The 27,995-nt window shown below is 34.3% G+C and overlaps 1 protein-coding gene across 1 annotated transcript; it reads right to left on the bottom strand.

Moving 5' to 3' along the window:
- Window positions 1-889: 889 nt before the first annotated feature.
- Window positions 890-27,920, bottom strand: ACADM (acyl-CoA dehydrogenase medium chain). The gene is made up of 12 exons (XM_006217111.4): window positions 27,774-27,920; window positions 24,143-24,230; window positions 21,861-21,958; window positions 21,677-21,746; window positions 20,929-21,029; window positions 20,223-20,303; window positions 13,988-14,118; window positions 11,825-11,933; window positions 7,104-7,244; window positions 6,472-6,567; window positions 3,049-3,297; window positions 890-1,727 (listed from the first exon to the last, which is right to left on the bottom strand). The coding sequence occupies exons 1-12, from the start codon at window positions 27,801-27,803 to the stop codon at window positions 1,656-1,658; spliced, it is 1,266 nt and encodes a 421-aa protein (XP_006217173.2). The 5' UTR covers window positions 27,804-27,920; the 3' UTR covers window positions 890-1,655.
- Between the last annotated feature and the right edge of the window lie 75 nt (window positions 27,921-27,995).

Consider the following 27,995-nt stretch of genomic DNA (forward strand, 5'->3'; position numbering starts at 1 on the left):
TTTTTCACATGCTTGTTTCTAAATCCTCTGCAGAAATTGCAAATTTCTTGAAATCAGGGACTATATATTCTTCTCAGTAATGTCTTACATCTAGCTGATACTTGATAATGCTTTTATATTCACTGAAGGTGCCTGAGATTAGCTATAAGACAATTAGTTCTAATTCTAATTCTTCTAATATCTGAGAAGAATCCCAATGTTTGTACCCAAAAAAAAATTACATATTTTAAAAATATAATGCCAAAACTTTGAATAGAGTATAAAATATTTTTTAAATCATAGCTATTAGAGTTCCCTTCCAGATAGTGAGGAAATTGGGATATAATTTAGTAAGAATTTTATATGTTTTATGATGCAACTAAATCCAAGAATGGAAACAGCATAGAAATAACACATGATAAATGTATTCAGTCTTCAAGATAGACACATAATGCTCACTTGTGAGAAAATATGAGCTAGGCCAGATTCACCAATAATATAATCATTACTTCCAAAAATGAAGAACCTAGACAAAAGAAAGCCATCCAGCTTTAATGGTCTTAGTCAGAATAGGATTGAACTGTGAATTCTCAATTGGAATTAGAACTGGAAAATTGCAAGTGGTGTCAGAAACACCATCTAGTGTAACATATTTTAGCAGCATTTGATGTTTAGAACTACAAAGAAATAGTGTATTTACATATTCTGGTTCTTATATTATTTTATATTGATATTTTCTGAGGTATCTAATAATGCAATCTAATGAAAAATGAGCAGGTAACTTTATGCAGTTCAAAATCAAAACAATTTTTTTCCATCATAGTAAATAAATCAAATATACAATAAATATTACATGAAGTAGTAAAATTTCTTGGAACGAATATAAATAGATACACAAATCGAACAGACAGACAACACTGAACAAACAATTTTATTTAAGTTTATTTTTAGAATGTATGCACACAAAATGAGATTGTATACTGCAGAACTAAGGCTAACTGGAGACCAAAAGAGTCATATACAAATAATTTAAGGGAAATTTTACTGATTTATTTTAAGTAAGTCAAGTGAAATGTGGGCTCAGAATTAAACAAGATCTTCAAATAATTTCTGGGCACTGTATAATGGGAGAATATGAACATCAAAGTTTTTACTATTACTGTACAAATCAGAAAACAAATGCTTCCCAAATTGTAGTAAAATGAACTTCTATTATACAATTCCATTAAGGCTGCAAAGCTCCTGGCAAGTTATTGAATGGCTCCCACATCCTACAGTATTTTCTCAATGTAAATTTTGGAACATTTCTTAATATTTTCATAAATCCACTTTTCTGTCATTGGAAAAATATTAAAACTCCAAGGAATTCCTGTTACTTTAATTTTAAGAGGTCAAAATAACAAAACAAATGTATTTTTCTAGGCTAATGTAATTCAAGTACAGTGGAACTAAGGACAATACATAGTTTAATAAAACAAAATATATTATGCAAAAGGCAAGACATAAAGTTAAACAAAAGTAGAAAACCACTATTAGAATCAGTTGCATAGGTTTAGTGTAAGAGTGCTTATTTTTAAATTTTCACTGGAAAAAATCTTAAAGTCCTTTCTCTTTCCTGGAGTTTACATAGTAGATCATGTTCTAATTATTCCAGAATTATTAACACAGTGATCTGGTTAATTTTTATACCTGCCAATGTGTTCACGGGCTATAATAAGCCTTTGAATTTGTGCTGTACCTTCATAAATCTGCCAAAAAAAAAAAGTAGGTTAAATATCTTCACTACATAAATACTTTGATTTACTCAGTATTTTGGACAGCACTCTAAGCTCCTATTGCAACACTAAACTGACTCAAACCATATAGAGTCTGTAGTCTAAAGTGATTCTGAAACTTGATTTTCTGAAAATAGAAAATTATTCTCTAAAGATTAGTTAAATTATTACAAAAACTCCTTTAGCAAAATTTTGAAGGACAGTCTTAAAGCATCAAATACAAGGACATTAACATTTCAAACAGTTTGGTAAATCTAAAGTTTTACCGTTTCTAAAATATTTATCCAACTTTTTTGAACTGCTTTTAGCTAGTTGTCACCTTTAGTCATTTTCTATTCTTACTTTCAAACCTGATTTTTTTCTTTCTGCCTAAGGAACAGAGTTGCTAAAGAGAACAGAGTTGCAAATGCTGGAAGGATTTGGTTTTGTTCACTTAGGTATTCCTAATAGCCACCCCTCATTGCTAGTTGAAACTTCTAACCCAAGCATTTGTTAGTTCCGATGGCAGAGAAAAGTTAAAAAGCAGTCATCACAGGCTCCAGGGGAGGGTGAGCATTACCAGATGAATCAGTAACTTTGGATAAGGAACAAATTCTGACCCTTAGTTCTTTCAGGTCTAAACTCAAGGGTTGCACTATCTGAATGTCTTTCTCTAACAGTTTATGATTCTACCTCTAGATTTCAAATGACTTTTTTCTATATTTGTCAAATAATTTGCTAGGGGTAGAGGGAAGCTATGGAAAAGATATTGAGAAGTTTGGGTTATAATTACTTAAGTTACATGTGGGCATGGGCACTTATATCTTATTTACTAAATTACTCCAATCTCTAGGTTTTTCTAACCACCAACTTAACTTAGAAGACAGAGTCATCTAGATCATTTTCTAGAACTTCATCCTCCTCTCTTCCTCTCCTTGGTTTTTTAACTCCCACATATGGTTTCAAGAGTTGTCAGGTAAGATTCAAAATAAAGTAACTAATTTTAAATGATATGCATACTTTTAGGAGACCAAAGGATGGGTTACAATTAGCTAGGATGTTAAGAATCAAAGAAGCCTGACCAGACATACTGCACATTTCTGTGCCATTTATTTTGCTAGCCTGTTCTAAGACATAAACTTCAAGGTCACATTTTTCTTTGCCTTAATTAGTTCTAAAATCTAGGCTCAGAGGCATCTATGATAAAGATTTATTATTACTAGTGCCATAAAATCTCCAAATGATCAGAAATCTACCATAACATTTATGAATATTATGATCCCTAAAAATACACAAAAATCATTTTTAACATTACCTGATAGATCTTGGCATCTCTCATTAGTTTTTCTACGGGATATTCTGTATTAAATCCATTGCCTCCGAAAATCTGCACAGCATCAGTAGCTACCTGATTTGCAATATCTCCAGCAAATGCCTTTGCAATAGAGGCATAATAGGTATTTCGGCGACCACAATCAATCTCCCAAGCGGCTCTCTGGCAACTCAGTCTAGCTAGTTCAACTTTCATTGCCATTTCAGCCAGCAAAAATGATATTCCTTGGTGCTAGAATTAAAAAGAAAAAAAGTTTAAAGACATCTTAATTTAAAGATGACTAATTTAAAAGTTTTTTTCCTGGAACTTTTTTTTAGCTTCAAAAACTAATTTTAGACTTGTTACAGTCTACTTCCTCCAGTGGTAACATATTACAAATCCATAGTATAATGATCAAAGACAGGACATTAATGTTGGTAAAATATTATCAACTAATCTACACACTGTATTCAAATTTGGCCAAGTTTTCCACTAATGTCTTTTTTCTGTTGAAAGATCCCATCCAAGATTCCGACTGAATTTAATTGTTATTTCTTCCTAGTCTATCTCAGGCTGCTGGGATTCCTCAGTCTTTCCTTCTCTTTCAAGACCACAGTACACTCTTGAAGAATATTGGTTATTTTTGGTTATTGGTTATTTTTTGTAGAATGTCCCTCAATTTGGGTTTGTCTGATGTTTTCACAGGACTGAAATGAAGTTATGCATTTTTGGCAAAAATACCATAAGAGGGGAGGGTGTAGCTCAAGTGGTTGAGTGCATGCTCAGCATACACAAGGTCCTGGGTTCAATCCCCAGTATCTCCTCTAAAAATAAGAAATAATAATAATAATAAACCTAATTACCTCCCCCCACCAAAAAAAAATTTTAAAAAATTACATGGATCCTTCTAAGTATCTCCTGGGACTTTTAAAAGAAAATTGCCATAGATAGTGAAAAATAATGTAGCACTCACTATATAAGGTGCTGATGGGAAAGTGAGTGTCCTGACAAGGACAAATAAAAGAAGTTTCTTATCTACTAGAGGTTCATAATCAAATAGGAGACTTAGGGCAAATACTTTCAAAAAGAGACAGTAAGTGTTCTATGAGTTATATGGCCAAGATATGCTATAGGATGGAAATATGTTCATCATACATTGATATGTGAAAACTTCAAATATGTCATATGGTTCCAGCTTTGGAAAAATATATTGATGACCCCCAAAGAGCAAAATACACCAGAAATTAACATTGTAACTGACTATGCTTCAATTAAAAAAAAATAAAATAAATTAAAAAATAAAGAGCACATGGAATATTCTCCAGGATAGACCACATGTTAGCCACAAAACAAGTCTCAATACATGATAAAAGGTTTAAAATCATACCAAACATCTACTCTAACCACAACAATATAAGACTATAAACCATCTACAAAAACAACCCTGCAAAAAACACAAACACATGGAATCTAAACAACATGCTACCAAAAAACCAATGGATCACTGAATAAATCAAAGAGGAAATCAAAAACTACCTGGAGACAAATGAAAATGGAAATACAACATTCCAAAACCTACGAGCAAAAGTGGAAGTTTATAGCAATACAGGCTTTCCGCAAGAAACTAGAAAAATCTCAAGTGAACAATTAACCTTACACCTAAAAGAGCTAGAAAAAGAAGAATAATCTCAAAGTTAATCCCAAAGAACAAAAGAAATAATAAAGATCAGCGCAGAAATAAATGAAATCAAGACTAAAACAAATAAGAAATCAATGAAACTAAGAGCTGGTTCTTTGAAAATATAAATAAAATTGATAAACCTTTAGCCAAACTCATCACGAAAAAAAGAGAGGTCCTAAATAAATAAAATTAGAAATGAAAGAGGACAAGTTGTAATCAATATCACAGGAATACAAAATATCATGAGATTACTACAAAATTTATATGCTAATAAACTGGACAACCCAGAAGAAATGGATAAATTCCTAGAGACATAACTTAAGAAGACTAAATAAGAAAGAAACAGAAATCTAAGCAGACCAATTAATAGTAATGAAATTGATTCAGTAACAAAAAAAAACTCTTAACAAACAAAAGTCTAGGACCAGATAGCTTCACAGGTAAATTCTACCAAACATAAAAAAAAAAAAAAAAAAAAAAAAGCCTTAACACCTATCCTTCTGAAACCATTCCAAAAAAGTTGAAAATGCTTCTAAACTCATTTTCCAAAGACAGCATTACCCTGATATCAAAACCAGACCACCACCACCACCCCCCAAAAAATAAAGTAAAAATAAATAAAAATTACAGGCCAATATCCCTGATGAATATAGATACAAAAATCTTCAACAAAATATTAGCAAACCAAATTCAGTAGTACATTAAAAAGATGATACATCATGATCAAGTGTGATTTATCCCAGGGATGCAAGAATGTTCATTATTCACAAGTCAAATCAATGTGATACACATTAATAAAATGAAGGATAAAAACCATATAATCATTTCAACAGAGGCAGAAAAAGCTTTTGACAAAATCCAACATCCATTTATGATAAAAACTGTCAACAAAGTGGGTATAGAGAAAACATACCTCAACATAGTAAAGGACCAACCCACAGTTAACATCACACTCAATGGTGAAAAGCTGAAAACATTTCCTCTAAAATCAGGGACAAGGAGATGTTGCCCACTCCCGCCACTTTTATTCAACATAAAATTGGAAGTCCTAGCGATCAGACAAGTAAAAGAGATAAAAGGCATCCAAATTGTAAAGGAAGAAGCAAAACTGTCACTGTCTGTAGATAACATGGTCTAGAAAACTCTATAGACTCCACAAAAAACACTATTAGCAATCTGTAGCATTTTTATACACTAATAATGATCTGTTAGAAAGATACATTAAGAAAACACTCCCATTCACAATTGCATCGAAGAGAAAAAACTGCCTAGGAATAAATGTAACCAAGGAAGTGAAAGACCTGTACTCTGAAAACTGTAAGACACTGATGACATAACAAATAATGCTAATAAAATGCTAACAAAAATTTGTCCTCAAACAAATTGTTAAATTTTGCTGAGCTGCAGTTTCCTGATCTTCAATGGAGATCGCAGTACTACCAAAACAAGGGTAGTACTAGAGGAATTAGATGATGTATTTAAAACGTGTAGCACAGTGTCAGTACAGCACAGGCACTCAGATAGTATCTGCTCTTTGTCCTCTTAATTAACATAATTCCCAAAGTGGACAACAGTTAATGGCAAAGTCTAAAATCTATTCTTAAAGCCCACCCTGATTGTTCACATTATCTTCTTGCTACCAAAGCAGAAAGATAGCAGTTTGTACTTAAAAGATAACTTTCAAATATTTAGATGAAAATGATTGTTTTTACATTTGAAAAAAGCAAGTCTAGTATTAAAATTACCTCTACAAGCAGCTTTCCAAAAGTTTTCCTCTCCAGGGCATACTTGGTAGCTTCATCCAAAGCTCTCTGTGCTAGTCCCACAGCACCAGCAGCCACCTAGAAATTTAACATTTTACAAAGCAAAACTTGATGTTGTCTTTAAAACACACAGTATAATGGTACACAGAGAGAAGCCGACCTATACCTTAAGGCAACAAAGTGGGTGGGAGGGGGAGATCACAAGCGTTTATATTTATATTATTTATGAATTAAAGGTTAATGGAAGGCATTTTTAAAGCTCAGAATCATAGCCTAGAGACAAGTCATTCCTTCTGTTTAACAAGGGAAAGCTTCTTATGGAAAATATTCCTAATATGTGAGGAAGGAGGAAATGAGTACATATTCCCCAGGAATGATTAAATGTGAGCTGCTTCTTTGTAAATCCAACAACTACAGTATTATTATATTTGCTAAAATAATTTCTGTAATAGGTAACGAGAGAGTTGAAGAATTCTAAAACAAAAAACAATCTCTCCACCCTTAATAAAAGAAGCAGATATTAAAAAGGAAATACACACCAAGCACACAATGTAAAAACCACTCAATGTAATAAATAAAAAATCCTACAAAGATTATCAAATCATATTACTTACTGGAGGTCTGGTTTTATCAAAAGCTCCCATTGCAATTTTGAAACCAGCTCCCTCGCCAATTAAAACATTTTCCTTAGGCACTTTCACATCTTCAAAGACAATTCCTCTTGTATCTGAACATCGCTGACCCATATTTAATTCCTAATAAGGAAAAAGATATATATTAAGGAACATTTTTTTGAGCTAGGATACATTTTTGCTTTAACCACTGTTTTATGACTTTCTGCAATTGTCTTAAACAGGGGTAGACAAAACAGGCCTGCAATGCCTGTTTTGTAGAGATAGATTTATTGGAATGCAGTCACACCTATTCATTACATATCACCTAATGGTTACTTTCTTGCTACAATGGCAGAATTGAGTAGCTGTAACAGAGACCATGTAGCCCTCAAAATCTAAAGTATTTACAAAATATTCTGGATCTTTACCAAAAACTGTTCATCAACTCCTAGTCTAAAACAGTGTTTCACAAACTTTGAAACCAACACTAGCCTAAAATCTACATGTACATATTACCTACAAAGACAAATTTCATTATATGTTTGAAGATTATCCTTTTTACCATAGTAAATGTGGTAAAATGTAATGTCATTAAAAACATTTAGCAAACAGAATCTGCTTTGAAACATTTAATTTTAGCTTAACTAACAGAGCTAGCAAAGGAATGTACTGGGTAATAGTTGTATCTGTTTTCCCGGAACTCTTTCTTAGAATTAGGGTTAACAGGATAGAATCTGCATATAGAAAAATTCACCCACTTTACAAACACATTTCTGACAAATGTATGTGTGTCTAATCAACATCACAATCAAGATACTTCAGCACCCCAAAAAGTTCCTTTGTACCACTTTTAGTCAATTCCCTTACTCTACTCCCAACCCCAAGCAACTGATCTGATTTCTGTCCATGAGTTTTTCCTTTTCCAGAATGTCATATAAGTGGAATAAGGTCAGCCTGCTATGCCTGACTTCTCACTCTGCATAGTGCTTCATTCATGTTGCTGCTGATCAGTAATTCATTTCTTTTACTGCTGAGTTGTGTTCCACTATATGGATGTACCATAAATCCTATCCACAAGTAGATGGCTCCCCCCACCCCCCAAGTTTTCAGTAATTATAAATAAAGTTGCTATAAACATAGGTCCTTATATTCATTTCTCTTGAGTGCTGGGTATGTGGTAAGTGCACACACAAGAAATTGCCAAGGTAACTATATTCCCTCAAATTCTTGTTTTGAAAATTTTCAAACCAATAGAAGAGCTCCCAGATAAGTAAAACAAGTATCTCTATACCCTTTACCTAGATTCACCAATTGTCGACATTTTGGCACATTTGCTTTATTTCTGTGGGGTTTTGTGTGTGTGTGTGTATAACTATTAGTATTATTTGCTGAATTATTTGAGAAGTTGCAGATATCATGACCCTTCTTAGGGAAAAAAAAGTAATCTCATTTTTAATATGCAGTGGGGTCAATGGGAACATAGAGCTATAAACAAATTCTTTAATATCAATAGTCTGCTTCGAGGCCTGAAGAAATAGTGACAATAATACATAGTTTGAACAAGAGAGAAACTAACATCTCTTTGTCTTTTAAAGTTGATAAACTCTAATACCTTAGACCTTTACTCGGATGTTTACAAAAACATTGTTTTACTCTATCCTGTTTCCCAGACTCATCCAAACACCAGAACATTTAAGACCAAAATGCTTCCTAGACTCATCTCAAGCCATATAGTTTCTAAAACACAAAAGTTTTGAAAAACATCAAATTTCACAAACTTGAAATTCAATATATTTCAAAAAAGACTTAAAGAGATTTAACATATACTTATCTGTTTCTCTCACTAGAAAGTAAATTCCCCAAGGGCAGAGATTTTTGTCTGTTTTGATTCATACAGTAGTCTCAATATCTAGAATAGTGCCTAGCAATGAACTCAATAGATATTTATTGAATTAGAGATTTTTCTAAAGTGAAAAAATGGGAAAAAAGAAAGTAAGACTAAAATTAGCAAGCTAAAATCAGAAATGGGTTTACTACTGAAAAAAGTATAATCTGTCAGGACCTTTACACTTTCTAGAGATGGCCATAAATTTGGCCCTGAGTTTTCTAGCAACCATCCCTAAAAGAGAAACATGAATGAAACATAAATAAAAACAAACCAATTGCTTAGAAGCACAACCACTTTTAGTACTTATGAAACTAAGCAGAAATCTGTGTCACCCCCTCCCCCTGCCAAGTACTAAGGCCCTCTACGTCCCCCTGCCTCTTGTTTGTAGAAAAGCTAAAATCTCCCAGTCCTCCCTGAGTCACAAAAGAACAGGCTCCATTACTGATTAGGACAAGAGAGTCATAGACTCACTGTCTGTGCACAATCCTGAATTGTTTTACAGGTACTGTAACTGCCACCAGAGGGAAAAAGCTAATTGTATGATGACTAGACTGCAGCCATGACATAAGCTGCTCCCTCTTGAGCAGCACTGAATCTATGGCCAGCACAATTCCAAGAACTGGCGTCAAGAGAATGGAATTAACACTATCATAATAGCTATTCATAACACTGCTATACAGCTCATAATAATCTGTATCTCTGTGAACATCAAAATAACTGCAGCTTGTTCTGCCCATATATGTAAGTGGGCAACTAAAACTGTCAGCAGAAATGCTTCAAATCCATGTCGGTATCTTTCACCTTAAGACCTCGATGCCCTTTCTCAGCATGAAGCAGTTAAAGAAGACAGAATTTTGTTCCTAATCCCACAGAAATATAATGGTATCTGATGGGGGTGGAGGGGAGATTTATAAACAACTCTTTGCAAGAAACCACCCTCAGCAGGAAACTCCTTTTGTCTTGCCACTTTAGCAAAGTATATTGTAAGTAACTTTTAACTCACATGCTCCCATGCTCTACTCATCTCCAGCCCTAGCACACCCTTCAAATCGTTTGACTACACAATACCTCGCCTAACTACTGGTTCTGTCCATAGGTCAAAGAAGTAGAAATGAAGAATAAGTAATTAATAGATGAAGAGATCTCTTCCCTAGCTCTCCCTTCAGCAATCTCACAAACTGTGTGAACGAAATAGCAACTGAAGAAAGATCACAAGGAGTCTACAAGCCTGCATGCAGTGGGAGATGACGATGAACTTGATCCCCCATCTCAATGATTAACTGAGATCACTTCCCCTTTTCCCTTTCAAATTCTCATGGCTGAGCAGAATATTGGGAGTTGGTCTTTGGGGGACATAAGTCTACCTTCTCGCCACATTGCCAGCATTCTGGTTAAAAGCAACTTTCCTTTCTACCAACAACTGCCTCTCAGTATTGATTTTTGAGAAGCAAGCATCCAGACCTGAGTTCAGTAACACTTATATTTTGTTATACACAACAATCTCATTATAGTTTTATTTGTAAAGTGCAGTCTACCTTTAATAGCTACTCTTAAAAGAAAACATAGCATAATATAGTGTCAGAAACTGCACTGGGCAAGTTCCTAAGACACCTGAGCATTGATCTCAACTCTGCCTCTTAAGTATGTAACCATGAGTAAATCACTTCACTTGGATCTCAGTTTTAATGTTCAGTAAAGAGACTATAAATAATATGTAAAGTATCTCCCACTTTTAATAGTCTACAACCTTAAACCTACGCCTCCTACATACTTTAGCAACATGCTTCCATTTTAAAGAGGCTTGGGTACATGGATTTTAATAAAACAGAATTACACAAATACATATGCCTAGTTTAGAAGTTTGCACAACTTGTTCAACTCAAACTACCCTTTCCTGTTCAGGTTATGCAACCCTTAGCCTAATATCTATTCAGACAATCTGAACATTTACCCATCTAGGAGGAAGAAAGTATGCTCATGTAACTCTTAATTAAGTTCCATACTCCCTCCTTTGCCTGATAGACATCGACATCATTTGGTCATGAACAGGTTTTCTTTTCTACAAATTCATTTTGAAAACAACAGTTTTACAGTTGAAACTTGTGACTCCTCTTTCTTTTCTCAGAGTTACAATCTTAAACCTTGTTTCCGCAGCTCTAACTTGGACTACTTTAATGACTTCATTTCTTTTTTGATTTGTTAAATTTTAATTTCTTTTCTCTTTAGTCTACTTTAAATGTTACTGCTAAATTATCTCCATGCATTCAGATTACTAACCCTTTCAAATATGTTAAATTACCTGTTCTTGTTTAAATAAAATTTTTCTTGCTTTCCCCCATTCACGGCTCTTTGCCATTTCCACACTTTCTCAGGAACAGATTTTTCTCTGAGTGTTGTATGACCTTGGGTAATCAATTTATGTTACATTGTTTTAATCCATAAAGTGTGCATAATGCCACTTATCCTACCTGAAAGGTTCCTGTGAGGAAGGAAAAAGAGTGGGAAAGTCTTTTGAAATGTCTAAAACTCTATTACTGGGCAGGCCATACAAATCATATTTTGATTTCCGCTTCATTATCCCTCACAGCTGTTACTGGCATTCTCCGTAGACCGGCACCACAAATAGCCACTCATTCAAGTAATTACTTGAAACGACTATTCTCAACTTAAAATCTTCAGCAAGAACTATTTCACCTGGTAACATCAACTATGGCTTAATTTTTAATGTAACTTAATACAAACAACATATTTTCAGTAAAGGAAACAGATCGTAATTTTGAAATTTTTAGTTAAAATAATATTGGAGGCCTTAATTACTGACAAATATACATACCTTTCTTCCAATCTGCACTCCTGGGGTATCTGCTTCCACAATAAATCCAGTAAAGGCTTTACTGGCAGGAGTCTTAGGATCCGGATCAGAACGAGCCAACAAAAAATACCTAACATATACAAATATACATACATGATAAAGATAATGCTATCAGCAGATAACGCATGGTGACTGCACCTCAGTTACCCTGCCAACAATCCCAATGATTATTACCCCCATTTTACAGATGAGGAAATGAAGAATTAGGGAGGTTTAAAAGCTTGCTCAAGTTACATACAATGTAGCAGAGCTAGTATTTCAGCCCAGGCTTGCTTCATAACTAACATGGTATTTAATTTTCTTTAGCAGTTTGAGCTGTAATTAAAAAATCCTTGTATCAAGATAACGTAAAATTAAAAGAAAGTATGTGTGTGTTGGAACTGACACTCTTCCTTTGCCAAGACTGGTTAAAGTATTTAAGGGACAAACAAGCTCTCTGGAAAAGGAAGGTAAATGGGGCGGCTGCCTGTGAAAAGAAATGAGATACTAACTCCTATTCTGACTACTGTCCTCTCTATGCAACAAAATCAGTGTTTCTGTTAGAGCTGAATTATTATGAATTTCAGCTGGGTTTTCTCTCCAGAAGAATTTTTCCCAGAAAGGTTTAAAAACAAAATATGAGGAAAAAGGCAAAACATCCAAATATTCATGTAGCCCATGTTCTAAAATAGCCTGATACAGGAAATTTTTTTTAATTCCTTAATTTTCTATGCTCAAAACTAATAAATTATCATTTACTCTACAGTTTTACTTAATAATAGCTTAAAAAATAGTAGAAATTGTTTTCTAGTATCATATATTACCTAATTAGTCTTACTACATGAAGAGCTGGACTTAATGAGTTCTTAAAATTATGAAAGCTTCTAATTGCATTGTTGGATTTCTCTCAACCTGTGACATTTTAATTGTTTCTTCAGGTTTTGTTTATTATTTTCTGACATTATGATTACTTAATGACACAGTGCTTTACCAGACACTCATAAAGTGTTCGATAGATACGTTTAAAATAAACAACTTGCTGGTACGCTCACTCCCAGGAATAATGCTCTACTTGCCAGAAAACAGCACTGAAGAGCATACTTATATTTTAAATCAGAGGTTCTATTTTTATACTTACAGTGATGAGTGAATAAATACATTATTTCCCATGACAACTTAACACACATTGGACAGAACTGTTGCTGAAATGCTCATCCTTATGTTGAGCTGTATTATTCTATATTTCTCTCACTTTCACCCATTATTTTTAAACTGGCTTTCTGAAGCAAACACTATGAGCCTACTCGCCTCTGTGTGTGACGTTATTTCAAAAATTTCAAACTTCTTCCAACATAACGAAACCGAATTCCTTTACTCTTCATAGGACCTGTTTTCTGGGCTCATCCTAATGCAGGACATGTATTTGCTTCTGAATTTATTCCATTTTGTCAATGCATGTCTTAAAATGTGTTGCCCAGAACCATTTTTCCCTGTTAGTTTGATACTATACTCCTATTACTGCAGCAAAAAATCACATTAGCTCCTTAAAGGCAAATACATCACACTGTTGATTCCTATTGAACCTCTCTTCATCTTTTTCCCACAAATAATGCTATCAAATGTTTTTCCTCAACATTTTATATTTAAGTGCGTTTATGACTCTTTGTTGAACTTCATGTCATTATTTTTGGACCTCTTAGATTTTACTCAACTAAAATTATGTCCTTTCTAAAAGGTAGTGTATATTGCTCAGAATGAGAGAAATGTGCTATACCACTGGCTTCCTTTTTCCTTGGAGTCTTAGGGAAATGGTTCCAAGGAGGTCCTGGTATGGAGAGTGGGAGTGGTAAGCCCAGCAGAGGGAGCTCTAGCTTTCCTAATCAGATTCAGCCAGAGTAGGTAGGTGTTTTTGTTTAATTTTATTTCACAAATTAAACTTTTGAGGCAATTTAAAGAAATAGTTCAGGACTTAAAAATAGTTGTTGAAAATCACTGAACTACTTACAATCTTTTATGGACCTTCCAGTTCCATGGATAAAACTTAACTTAATTGTGGTGGTTTAATAATATAGGAAAGAAGAGAAGGGAAATTCTAAATATAAAGTAATTAAGAAGCAGTATACAGAGATGTTTTAAACAACGTACCAATTAGCTTTTCCTCCATTGGTTATCCACATCTTCTGTCCATTAATAATATACTCATCTCCTTTCTTTTCTGCTTTAGTCTTTATACCAGCTACATCAGAGCCTGCTCCAGGTTCTGTTACACAGTAGGCCTTGAGTATATGGAAATGATTAAATGTTAATTATTAAATTATGAACACTTAGAACAAGGAGGGTATTTTATTTTTAAGCCAGTATTTTAAATTTTTTAAAATACCTAAAAATAAAATATTCCTAAAGAATCTAGCTGTTCAAATGTAAAAACATTTAATATATAATTTAAAACTAGATATAGGGTACCAATAAATCATGTCAAAAATTAAAATGTTAGATATCTTCAACCAAGTTAAATTCAATTTCACATATACTCATTCATTGAAACATCTATTGAGTAGCACCTACTATGTACTGGTTATGAAGGAGGAGACGGAAAAACCGGAAACGAAAGACATCCTGTCTTCAAGATTTTACAACGCAACAGCGGAGATGAGTAATATATTGTAATTATATATATATATAAGTATTAAAGTTATACACAATGGATTTAAGAAACTATTTTAGATTTAGCGTGTCAGAAAGCTTCCCAGAGGTGATGCTTAAATTAAGTCTCACAAAGGAAAAGGAATTCTTAGAGGGTAGGGAACAGGGGGAATATGTACTCTCAGAAGAAGCAATAATACATGCAATGATATCAAGAGAAGAAGCAGGGTTACCTGGTGTTTGCAACACAAAAGTACCCGAGTTCTATAACATGTATATTCTGTGCAGGTAAGGGAATGGTAGGAAATGAGTCTAGAAAGAAAGGAAGGGAAGAGAGGACAAAGACTCCTTTATACTACACTAAGCAGCTAAAATTTAATCTAGTAAAGGGGGCCTCTTAAGGCTCTTCAACAGAGATGTGACAAAATATAGGCAGTAATGGATATACCTGAGTGACCAGGACTGTGAATACCAGCCCAAAGACACCAGTTCCTTATCCTTAAGGTATTTATTGTCCAAAGAGAGAAATCTTAGCAGTTAATTTTAATTCAAAGTAGTAAGGGTTCACAGGGACATGAGAAACAACGACTTAGACCTGCAGCAGGGCAGGAGGTGATGAGCGGTAAGGGAGGTGGCAAGTAATCCTCATTGGAGGAACGATCTTGAAGGACAAGTAAGCAAGGCAAGCAGATCCAGGCCCGGAAGAAGGAAACAGCAGTTGTACCAGACCAAGGACTAGCGGCTCAGTACTCGAATGTAAAGTATGAAGCTCAAAGCCATGAAAGCAGGCTACCAAGGCAGACAGGGACCTGGTCACGGAGGCTGAGGCATACGCCACGCCTAGGAGAGTACACTTCTATGCATTCAACAAAAGTTTAGAACACTTGCCACTGTGCCACAGAAGCTTAAGGAATCAAGTAAGTGGGCTTCAGGGGAACCTAGAACAGTCCGGTGTTCAAAAGTGAGGAATACATATGCATTTTTCTGAGGATGTCACATTCTAAAATGGGTTCACAAACAAACAAACAAACAAAAAATAGATATCACTGCCATTGATGAAATGAAAACACAATGCTTTTGTAAAGGCAGAGAGTGATAGTTAGATTCACATTTTAGTTTATTATTACACAAGCATAAAGGACAGATTTAAGAGGGGATAATAATAATAATAATAATAACAGCAACAACTTTTTACTATCTTCCAGGTGCTGTTCTAAGCACTTGACTCATTTAAACCTCCTATGGTTTAGGTACTAGGCATAGGTCCTATGGCATAGGTACTAGGAATTTACATTTTGTAAATGAGGAAACTGAAACACAGTGAGGTGAAGTAATTTTCCCAAGTTGACAGATCTAGTAAGTGACAGAAGGTACCTACATAAGACAGGAGTTAGGGACACAAATTAGGAGGCTTTGCAATAGCGCAGGCCAGAAAGAAAGCTTTAACTAAGAAGCGAGATAAGATGAACTTGCGAACTGTGGTGTGAAATCCCAGGACATGATGACTAAATAGGATGCTAAGGAGCTAAAGAGGATGTTATGATGACTCTCAAGTTTTTAGTTTAGGAAGCTTTCAAATAGGGATAATCTAGAAGAGAAGCAGTTCTAAACAGTGGGGAGAAATTAATTTGGTTTGGGACACATTTAGTTTAAAGTGTTTCAGTCTAGCCAAGAAGAACTGTCTACTAGATTAGCACATATAGGAAGGTAAAGCTCAGGGGAGAAGGGCTGAAACTGGAGAGTTAATAGAGTATTCAGTTAATACACCAAAACTTAATACCTGATGGGGAGACCAATTTGGTAATTTAAGTCAAGAGTAAGCTTTATGTAAATCAACAATGCTATATTTATAAAAGTATGTATATTATCTAAAATAAGGGTGATGGAACCATCCTACTCTGTACTCAGCAGACCATGCGGGAGTACTAGATTTAGCTCCATAATACTTTTGAGTCAGTGATTAATAAGAAGGTGATGGGACTTTACTGTGTTATATGAAGAAAAGATGAAAAAATTGGGGCTTATTAGCTTAGAAAAGACAAGATCCACATGATAGCCATATTCACATACCTGAAGGCCTATACAGCCAAGAGAGAGAATTTGAAATTGATAGGAGAAACCTATTGTGAAATTATCCAAACTTACTAAACACCTACTATGGTATTGGGTGATAAAATTATAAAAGGAAATGAGACAATCCTTTCCTTCAGGAGCATGAAATCCAGAAGAGCTTTCTAATGGTCCAAGACCCTTCCAAACGGAGCTGCTATAGGAGGCTGTGATTCCCAGACATGAAAACAGGACCTAGATGGCTTTTTCACAGAGGTGCTATAGAGGGGTTTCAGGTGTCACGTGAGTCAACCAGGTTACTCTCCTACCTAAAGGTTCAAAGATGCTTCCACCATCATAACAAAAAAGGGTATTATATAAATGAACTCTCCAGAAAAGATAACCCTATAAAGTACAAAAATTTTAAGTACCTTTGGGAATTTTTCTCCCCCTTGAAATACGCTATTAGCCATTCCTCTGCTTTACAATAAGGCACAGTTTCTAGAGTTTATCAAGCATATGAGTCTGTGTGTTTCCCTACAAAATGGCTTGTTCTTCAGAGTTGTTCTTGCTTTATCTGACTGTTTCTTAGTAATGGAAATTAATTTTATAACGCTCTTTCAGCAGAAGCCATTTTTGTTTCCACCACAACTTGCTCTCGTCTTTATCACACTAGAAATCAAGCAAATTTGTAACATTTGTTTATGCACAATTATTTATTTATGAAGAATTTATTATTTACTTATTTTGCATAATTCTATGAGTTCTATAATTCTATGAATAATACATTCTGGGTAAGGATCTAAGAGCCTACCAGATTGTTATCTTGTGAACAGAAGCCCAGTTTTATTCAGTATTTTAATTCCAAGCCACCTGGTATACAGTATTCAAGTATTTAAAGGAATTAAGTATAACATTATACCTTTCTTTATTAGTGATGACATCACCACCTTATCTGTGTATAGGTTACTAGGCAATTTTGCATTTATTCTGTATTAAATTTTTTAGTTTTTGCCTTAGACTCTAAGGGGGCTAGAGGTAGTTTATACAATACATGTCTTTTAAAAAAATTTGGATTAAGTGAAAATAAAGATAAAATCAGAAAGAAGAATAATATAATGCAACACATGCTTTGAGGTTCAAATAATTACTGGTGGTGGACTACATAACTGGCCCTACGCTTCTTACTCACCAAAACCAAAAAATACCAGTTATAAGTGTAAACTGCCCATAAACTGAAGTCTGGCATACAGCAGGGAACTCAGATACTGAGTAAATGAATGGATGAATGAGTTAAAGTTAAGAGAAACAAAGTTTCCCCTGGTCACTAGGTATGAAACAAATTTCTCTACTATATTTTTACAAAAGGCACACTATGTAAAGATATTCATATAAAAACAATAGCATTTTGTTTTATCTTTACTGTATCCTTTTTAGATATTATACACCCTGTGGTCAGAAGTGACTTTGAGGTTAGGTAACTATTTAAGATCACATTGCTATTTTATGACTTGAAGCCAGGTCTTGTGACCCCCAAGTTCAGTGTTGTTTCAGTTACATTTCAGCGACTTCTTAGTTCCCCTGGGAATGCATGGTTTTATGACAAGAGTTTTCCATACCATTGTTAGGCTTTTTACGAACACTTCCGAGTTCTTAGACCATGGCTGGACAAATAAATTTACTGAATGTCTTGCCCAAAACAAGCTTAATAGTCTAAAATTTGTTTCTAACTGTCTAAAAATTCTGCTTATTTTAGGTATATACTTTTTAAAAGATTTAACCCAGTATTTGAAAAACAAGTATGTTTCTAACTTATTATTTTAACATTTTATATATATATAATATATATGCAATAATATAACTAGTTTTAATTTTTCAAAAATTTTTTCCACCAAGTGATATTGAAAAATAATTACAGTGGGGCCCTTATTTATTTCTGCATTTGCTTCCTCAAAAGTAGTATAACTGATCACATGATGTGGTAAGAGATTAAATCCTATGAATATGCACTAACACTATAACTGTACTAAAAGTTAAATCCAAAAACTTATCATATTTTACTGTATCAATTTTTACCATGAAATTATTTTTAAAAGCAAAAATCTAAGGAATTTAAATATTCAACAATAGGAAATAGTAAAATAATTTATAGTAGTTCAATTAGATAGCATATTATGTAGTAATAAATGTCACAGTATTTAAAAAGTAGAGCATAAAAAATACTCGTGTTAAAAATACAAAACTGTGCATATATGACCCTTATTGTGGAAAAATATTTATATGCATTAAAAAATCTAACAGAGTATACAATAGGTCAGTAATACCAGTTAACTTCACCACCTGAGGGATTAGAGACATTTTTGTTCTTCATACTTTCTAAATCTTCTCTATTTTTACAATCAGAAAAAACTTTAAATATTAATTTTAAAAAGTTTAAATAAAACATAGTATTATATTTAGTTAATTTTATAAATATTTATTGGGAGTTAAATAACTGAATCTCAGTATAAATTAATCAATAATTACAATTAATATACCTAACTATTTTCATTTTCACACTTGGCTTCATATTTTGAGTACATCAATTACAGTAGGTACATATTTGAGTATATATTATGCACTAGGGGGAAAATGTACAGGAAGTCTTTATTAATTCAGAAGTTAGAGTAATTTAGGGACAAGAATAAATGCATTTTTATACATACTGAAGGTATTAATCACAAACTGCCAAAGAAATGTTTAAAATATTTGAACTACGTTTAAAGATTTTTTTAAATCTTAGAAATACAGATTTGTACTAATAAGACAATTACAAATATTCATATCAATGCATTAAGTTAGGTTCTCCTAAGCATCTCTATGCTACAATTTTTTTAAAGCCTATTTCTAATATTATATGTTATAAGAAAAGAATGTAGATATTCCGCACAACTCTTGGTATTGAGAAACAGCCTACTAAGTAACTCTCATTTGTTGGAAAAAAATTGCCAATTAAGTAGGAAATATGTATAAATGTCTTAATTAGTTTGCCTGAAATTTAGGTACCTGATATAAATAAAAAATATTTATTTTCAAATATTATTTTCTACTCTTTCAGACCAATTCTCAAAATTAGCTCAAAACTTAATAACAATTTACTATATTTTGGTATCACAATCAAATCCTAGATTCAAATCTAATAACCAAAAGAAATAAAAATTCTTATGTAAAATCACTTTCAGAACAGATCTGCAATATGCATGTGTGTAAAATGTACAAAAGTATCTTATCCAAGAAATTCAACTAAAAATTTGTTAAGTAATTCTCAGGAAATTAAATAAAATCTATAAATGTCCTACCCAAGTCAGTCATTCAACAAACTGCTACCTTTTCAGTCACATTATTAATTTATTAGTTCAAAAAATTTCTAGTTCAAACACCTACTGTCATGTAGTCAATCTAAACTTCCTGACACAACCACTCAGTTCTGGTCCAGAGTGCTCCATTAAGTAGGTATTTCTCTCCTGCAAATAAGCTAGAGGATTGTTATGATACTTTCTTGGCATCCCAGAAACATCATTGTCCCTAACTATGCTGCTTTGGTCTTAATGTGTTATAGTGCAATATATATATATAGACTGAACAGGGAAAGGAGCACACTTATTCCCTTCTTTAAATGTGAAATAAAGCAGCAGCTGCACATACTCACACACATCAGTGGCTCCTCAGTCATCCTCCCCAAATATTTCTTCTTTTGTTGATCATTTCCAGCAATGATAATAGGCATTTGCTATCAACCAAATAAAAGTGATGTTAAAAAAAAGATATTTTTTAAATTAGGCATGAAAATTAAAATACTATAATTCAGAACAAGAGAAGTATCTTTCCCCAGGGAGTAAGTCCAAAGAATTAGCCTTTATTCTGCCTCTAAGTTAGACAGCTAGAACCATAACGGTATAAATCTGTTAACCCAAGTATTTTCATAAAATTAAGTTACATAGGACTTGTTGGTAATACAATATGTAAATATCTACTGTGGTAAAATGTACAAGAATCAAATTCACAATAACTGACAAGGTATATATGATCAGGCCTCCTAAGAATCACTCACTAAATTTCAGCATCGCCAGTAGTGACAGCAAGCCATCCTGACCCTTCCCCAGAAATGTCCTTACCTAAGAATTGCCACTGAAGCCGTAGCCAAAGTGTACAGTTTCCCCACAAGGACAGCTAGAACTAACTCCAAGTACTGAAGACAACAGGGCCAGAATGATCAACTCATGAAAGAAGAGCTCTAAGGTTCACTGCCAAATCTTGTGTTCCTTTTTAAAGAGAGCAATATTCCACTAACCTAACCTAGCAGTACTATTTCATTAACACAGCTCAGGTAGGCAATAATTTTCTAAGTTACTTACCCCCAAAGAATTTCCTTCAATGGCAGTCTGAATGCCTGTACATCCATAAGCCAACTCTTCAGTAATTAAACAGCTATCAAAAGTTCCAAGTCCAAGACCTCCTACAGTAACAAAATGTTTTAAGAACCCATTATAATATATAGCACATCTCGATAGAAATAAAGGTAAACTATTTAAATTACTTCCAATAAATCCTAATTGATTTTAAATGCAAACTTGAAAATACAATGTCTATAACACAAGAAACTAAGTTTTCTTGCTAGTACAGTAACAAATTATACTTCGCTAAAGTAAGTTTTAAAATTACAAAAAATTCTCTTACTATTTGTAATCTGGACCTGTCTTCCTGTTTCAACGTGATTTTGTAAAAATCTGATTCAACTCTGCTAAAACTTTGACCCTCTGACTGTGGAAGGAGTGAAAGAAGTCTCAATAATATGTAAAACTGAAGGTAGAATTAAAATGCAACCAACTGACTAACTCTAGAGAGAGAAGTTACCACGAATTAGGATCAAGTTAACATTGGAACCTGGTATAAAGAAGGAAAAATGCCTCTAAAGTGTTGAGTACAAGGCTTCTAAAAGCTGTCAAATACTGAAGTCTGAACAGGGGCACATAATAGAAAACCATTTAATGGCAACAAATATTTGAAAGGATGACTGAATAGAGTTTCAAAATTTTTCTTGTTCAAAACAAAAATTTTCTTGTTCATATGCATCCTAGCATTAAAAATGTTAAGAAAGCTTACCACAGCTTTCTGGAATGTGTGTATTCATTAAACCAAGTTCCCAGGCTCTTTTAATTATTGGGACAGGGTACTAAAAGAAAAAAAAATATTAAATAAAAAGTCAATTATACTTAAGATCTAGTTATATTTAAAATCTTGTAAAAAATGTAAAAGACTTTTCTCTCCTTAAAATGCATATACCTACCTCGCCAGTTTTATCATATTCTGCAGCAACTGGCAGTATTTCCTCCCTGGCAAATTTACGAGCAGTAGCTTGAAATTCTTTCTGCTGTTCAGTTAACTCTAAGGGAAAGTTATTTAGAAAACATTAAAACAGGACAGTGAGTTGAGGAAATGAAATTAGTATGTGGAAACCTATATTTATAATGACTTTAACCCCTGATAACCAAAAGATCAAAGCCTATAATGTGCTTTCAGACTAATCAAGATTTCACTGTACTATACGAATAAATGTATGTCAATGCTAATGCCAAAAGAGTAGGTAAGATTTCTAGCTTTTATTAATGAGTAACAGATACAAACTTGAGTTTTTCTCTTCCAAAGGTTAAGGTTAAAAAAAAAAAAAAGGTTTCTTACTTATTATCCAGACTCATCAGAGCAGACTGAAATGAAACTAGTATGTCGGACATGCCTTGATCTCAAGAATCAATCTAACAGGAAGATAAGACACGACCAGTGACCACAAACCAATAAAACTCGTTCCAACATACCATATAAAAATATTAATACCATAATTTCAATTTTACTCCTCCTTTAAACTCAGATAATTTAAGTTTATAAATTAGCACAAAGTATCTGGCAAAAGTGGTGGGAAGGTTTCTCAAATTAATGAAATAAACAGGACAGCTGAACTGAGAACAGGAGCCAATTATGACTGCATTTTTTTCAAATCCACACTGTCATACCATTTTATTGTGGTTGCATCCAACACTAAAGGATAGGTGAAATTTAAGAGATACAGGGTATTTCGGACAAGAAGAATGAGAGCAAAGGCAGGGAAGCAAGAATGAGCAAGAATGCATAAGACTATAGGGATGTGAGAAATAAAATGTAAAAGGTTTTAGAAATCTGCTGCTGAATTGAATAGCCTAAGAACAAATCTCTCAGTTTATAGATAAGGAAACAAAAGCCCAGAGTGAGGAAATGATAACCCCATAAGTCTTACAATGGAGTTAGCAGTAAAAGTATACTTAGAGTTTCAGCCTAGTGTTCGCTCTCTCATTCACAACTTTACTTCTAAAATTGGGGCCGATTCATATTAAGATTGTGGGTGGGTAAAAAGTAGGGAAGGCAGGGATCTATTATGTATTATTTGAGATCTTTCTTTAATCTAGTCACTATGTGCTAGGACTTTACATATATTATATAATTTAATATTCAAATAAATCCTGTGTTGTAGATATTATCTTTATTTTATAGATAAAGAACCAGATGCAACTGGTCATAGGTGTTGCCTCTACTTCTTTACTTTAGCTTCACAATCACCCTCTTCTAAACATATCTCATACTCTGCCGCTTAGCAAACCACCATAGATTTCTCCTGCTAGTCTTTTACTTTGCAGTATGAACCTGTATGTGACAAACTGAAACTAAACAGCAATCATACCAAACCTAACATCTCAATAAGGAAGTAAGATTCAGTCTCCCAAACTGCTATCCTTACGTTGTGCTTCAAAATTTTTACTTTATTCTGTTAAAAAAAAAAAACTTTATACTCTAACAATCTTGAAAGAATAAAACTCAAAATGATAACTCTACAGAGTTTTGAGTTTATTTCTACCTGAGTGTGAGTTAATTATCTCAGCTGCCTTTTAACTATTTTCTGAAACCAAGGGAACTGAGAAAATGGGTTTTAAACTAGAGGAAAGGTAATCATTTTGAAGCAAGAAGCACTTTAGGGGCCAAAGGATGCTGAAGAAAGGGATTATTATTTCAACTATTTTGCCCAGGACTTCGTTTCAGATAAAAAAGGGGAGAGAAAATCTTACTCCTTTTCCCTTTGACACCACATGGCTCCCTGACCTCAAGACTGAGAACCACATCTACTAGCACCAAACTGCAGTTCAGATATATTATGGCCAAAACAGGCTTACTAGCAGGTACCTAGCATTGGATATCCAATAAGTATTTAATAAATATTTGTTGCATTTAAATTTCTAAGTTGAGAATATTCATATGTATCAGGGAATCTGTTATTTATTTGAGGCTATTTACTTAGGAAAAATGGCAGGAATATATATGTATAGTGCTAATATAGATTTATGAATAGGGTATTATGCTCAAGAAGAAAACAAGATCAGAAAGAATGAGTGTGACTAACTATGAACAATCTATGGATACTGATGGATTCTACTCACTGACAGACATTACTAAGTTTGTTTACAAATACATTCCAAATACATATAAAAAGCTGCATATATATAACTAATATAAGTTTAAAGTCAAAAGGCAGAACAGAACAGATACCAAAACTAAATCCCGCTCCTGGTTCACGTTTTAGGACAGCTTTTGTATGCTGTGATCTCCAGTCAAAATGAGTAAGACTTCTCAGTACCTATAAAGAACAATTTTTTTACAGTAAATTTGATAAATTAAACATCAATCCAATAAGAGAATACTGACAATTGCAAATGAGTAGAGCAACCTGTTTGACCATATTCAACAACATAGTTTATGAGGCAGGGAAACAGCTCAGTGGTAGAGTGCATGCTTACCATTCTTGAGGTCCCGGGTTCAAGCCCCAGGACCTCCATTCAAAAAAGAAAAAAAAAAAAGCAGCTTCCACACCCTACACACAGATGAACCCTTCCTATTTTGTGCTGTCATTGGATCTGAGTCTCTTCCCCTCGGGTCCCCATGTTTCCCTGCACTCCCTTCTCTCCAGTGGTCTCTCTGCAGTTATTTAATGCCTGTGTCATATCTACTGTAAAATGAGTATAAAGTGCAATAAAATGAGAATAATTATATATACATACATATCTAAAAGAACATAGTTTGAGTAATTACTTAAATGCCTTCAACCATAATTTGATTTCTGTATTAAGCCAATTATCAGAAATTTGAACACCTATCACAGTGGAAATTCTTTTAAAACCCAATGCAAATAAAACTGATCAGTAGTATCTGCACTACTAAAATGGAGTGTTTCCAAGGCTAGTAACAGTCAGGGTAGTAGTAAACTTCAGGCCATTATTTCAGAAATCTCACCCAGAAGCTCTAGAACACTTGTGATTGGAAAATTGGAACAAGAGGCAACAATAGGATGGTATTATACTATGTTCAAGAGTTGCCTAGTCCATCAGCTTTGATACCCTGTCCCTGTGATCCTCCCAACTATGCCCCTGGGAATCTTCCCCTTGGAGGATCCCATTTTCTAAGATACCTCACTCTATTTAACAAAACAAATTAGTCTAAAGCCATGTTCTGTATTTTCCTCTGTTGTGTATAATTATTCTTAGAATGTTCTAAGCCAGGGATTAGCACACTATGGTCCCCATCAATTTTGTAAACAAAATTTATTGGAACACAGCCACACCACACTGCTTTCACAGCAGTTTTTAAACCATATGGTTCACAAAGCCAAAAATATCTGCTGTCCTCTTATGAAAAAGTTTGCAAACCTTGTTTTAAACCATTAATATACTACTTAATATCTGAAATATACTCATATTTCTTCAAAAGGATATATAAAAATATAATCAGATATTGTTCCTTTCCAACCCATTTTTATACTCATGACAGTTTAATGTACACAAAAAGTAACCACTTGGCATTTACTACAGTCATCAAACTGGAAACCATACTGGAACTCCTGGGTAAATGTTTAAGGACAGTCAAAATTAAACACTTAACGCTTCGAAGGATTTAACAGAACTATCTCTGGACAATTCTAGTAAGCTAGACACTGAAAGAAAGCAGAAACTAAAAACTAAAAGATCAAGGACAGAACTTGCTTGTTTTCCAAAATCTGTGAGAAGAAACTGTCCACTCTGTAGATGACAATTTCAACTTGCAAAGAGAACTACCTACATTTAAAGTGACAATATAGACTGTCAAATACCTTAATTTAAATAATCCTTGCAAAATAATAACATACTTTATACTACAATTTTGAAAAAATTACAGTATTAAAAATTCACATTTTCTTTGCAATTTTCATTAATCTTATTTTGGAAGTAAAACACGGTTTCTCTGATATCCATTGTCTAGTCATCATAGACTAAACCTATTCTCATTTAGTCACATTCTACATGTTAATGCACTGAATCTTCAGGTCAAGCCTAACATTAAGACACGATTTTTATTCCTGTTTTCCATGTGAAGAAATTGAGGCTCAGAAAGGTCAAGTAAAATTGGTCAAGGTCACTCTACTATTAGGAACCAGAATTATTACTCTAACATTCACTATCAAGAGCCAATGCCATTTACCACCTTGCTCTACGGCTCTTTCAATTTAAGTATCCTAATTGGTTAACAGATTATATAAAGAAAAAAATTCCCACAAAGATCAGACCAAAATACTTGACTCTTCTAAATGTGTGTTTAGACAGCATTGGACAAAAATTAGACCTCACAATACAGGTAAAATGGTGTGCTGAGAGGCTTTAAATAGTGACTTATTAGTGTATTTAAAATAATTTACAAAAAGCTTACATATGATTTTTCAGGAAAACATGTTACATAAAACAAAGTACAAAGGTAGCTACTGGGAGGGAAAAAATGCCAACCCACCTGTTAATTAATTTCTTTTTCAAAAGTGGAAAATGGGGCTAATCTTACTGGGTAATTGTTGAGATGACTAAAATAATGTAATATCTTGGAAGCAATAATGCCATATAAATATTGGTTATTACGTTGGGCTCTCTGCTCAGAACACTAGAATTCCGAATCTCCAAAAGGCAGCAACTTTACTCAAGCATCAACTCTGCAGTAACAGTACAACTATAGTTAAACATATTTGCATATTTCTTAGGAATAAGAGTCTTAGTTTTATGGGCGTGTCAAAGAAAAGACACAGTTGTATAAGTTTTCTGGATCAGGTTTCTCTATATTCTTTCTTTGAGAGATTGAGAGATCCGTGTCTTTTTTTTCCTGGTGTCAGAGTCTAAAATCATTTTAAAAATCCCCATTTCTGCCTTCAGAGCCCACTAACTTGTATAATAATGACAAATATTGAGCAATAATCCGTTAGACATTATTCTAAACTCTAAAACTGCTCCTATTATGGTCAAGGACATAACTTTCTTACTCAATTATAAATGACAGTTAAATGACAGTCTTGTGTGAATACATCAATAGTATTTAAGATAGCAAAATGTATCTAGTGACTGAGACAATTTAAAATCTGTGACACAACACTAGAACATAAAGACAAGCATCAAGAAAAATTCTGGGGTAGGATCTTCTTTTCACTTTTTTAAACGTTCACAACGTGTAAGCGTCCTCCACCACATTACAAAACCAAACGCGTATTAAACATATTAAATGTCACAAAGTTCAGCTGCTTGTTTTCCCTTTCCCCCGTGACTTGGCCCTGGTAACCTGACAGGCACCCAAGGTAAGACTATCTGAATGCTGCATTTTCTAGTATACATCAGTATACATCCGCATCAGTATACATGAAGAATGAAATTTACTGAGGACTCCCTTCTTAGGCTGGGGATAGAAAGCAGATAGTTTTCTCCAAGGCGTACTAGTCCAGTTCAGCAAAAACAGGGCTGTAGTTCTGAGGCCCTGCCCAATTGAGAGATGGGTTCACTTTGGCAAAGGATGGGATCCTCGGGGAAATCTTTGGAAAGTTCTCGGGCCAAGAAAGAAAAAGGATACTCCGAGAAGTGGACGCTGCCAATATACGTGGCAACTGCAGACTGGGGGATACAGGAAAGTGAAAACCCAGGAAGCACTCGGTCCCACAAATGAGAGGAGGCGGTGGGCGTGCTGCGGGGAGCAGGTAGAGGGTGCTAAAGCGCCCCGAAGCAGGCTCCTCCCTCACCTCGTTTCCCACCCCTCTGGGACGCACCTATTTTCTCCAGTTTCCCCTCGCCAAACACCACAACCTCCATTCCCCACCCTCGCCGAGCCCAGCTCTCCCTCTCACCCCGCAGCTTCGCCTAAACACCGCTGCCATGTCGACTCCGGGTCCGGCTACTCAGCCTCTAACCCACCCGGCCGTGTCAGTCAAGACGGCGGATCCAGCAGATGCAGGATCCGTCTGGCCCCGCCCATATTTTGCCCCAACCACCCGCGTGGGCGTGGGCGGGGCTTAGGAGGGGCGGGGCCTCCGAAGGCTGGGACTAGAGGATGGACGAGAATGGAAGAC

The sequence above is a fragment of the Vicugna pacos genome, chromosome 13 (assembly GCF_048564905.1).
Source record: "Vicugna pacos chromosome 13, VicPac4, whole genome shotgun sequence".
Classification (NCBI taxonomy): Eukaryota; Metazoa; Chordata; class Mammalia; order Artiodactyla; family Camelidae; genus Vicugna; species Vicugna pacos.

Excerpts from the sequence above, each read along its gene's own strand:
- ACADM (XM_006217111.4), bottom strand. The coding sequence starts at position 27,803 with ATGGCAGCGGTGTTTAGGCGAAGCTGCGGG. Across the intron at positions 7,245-11,824 it reads GAGTGCAGATTGGAAGAAAG|GAATTAAATATGGGTCAGCG; the intron begins GTATGTATATTT and ends TTTCCTTATTAG. Across the intron at positions 1,728-3,048 it reads GAGATGCCAAGATCTATCAG|ATTTATGAAGGTACAGCACA; the intron begins GTAATGTTAAAA and ends TTTTTTTGGCAG.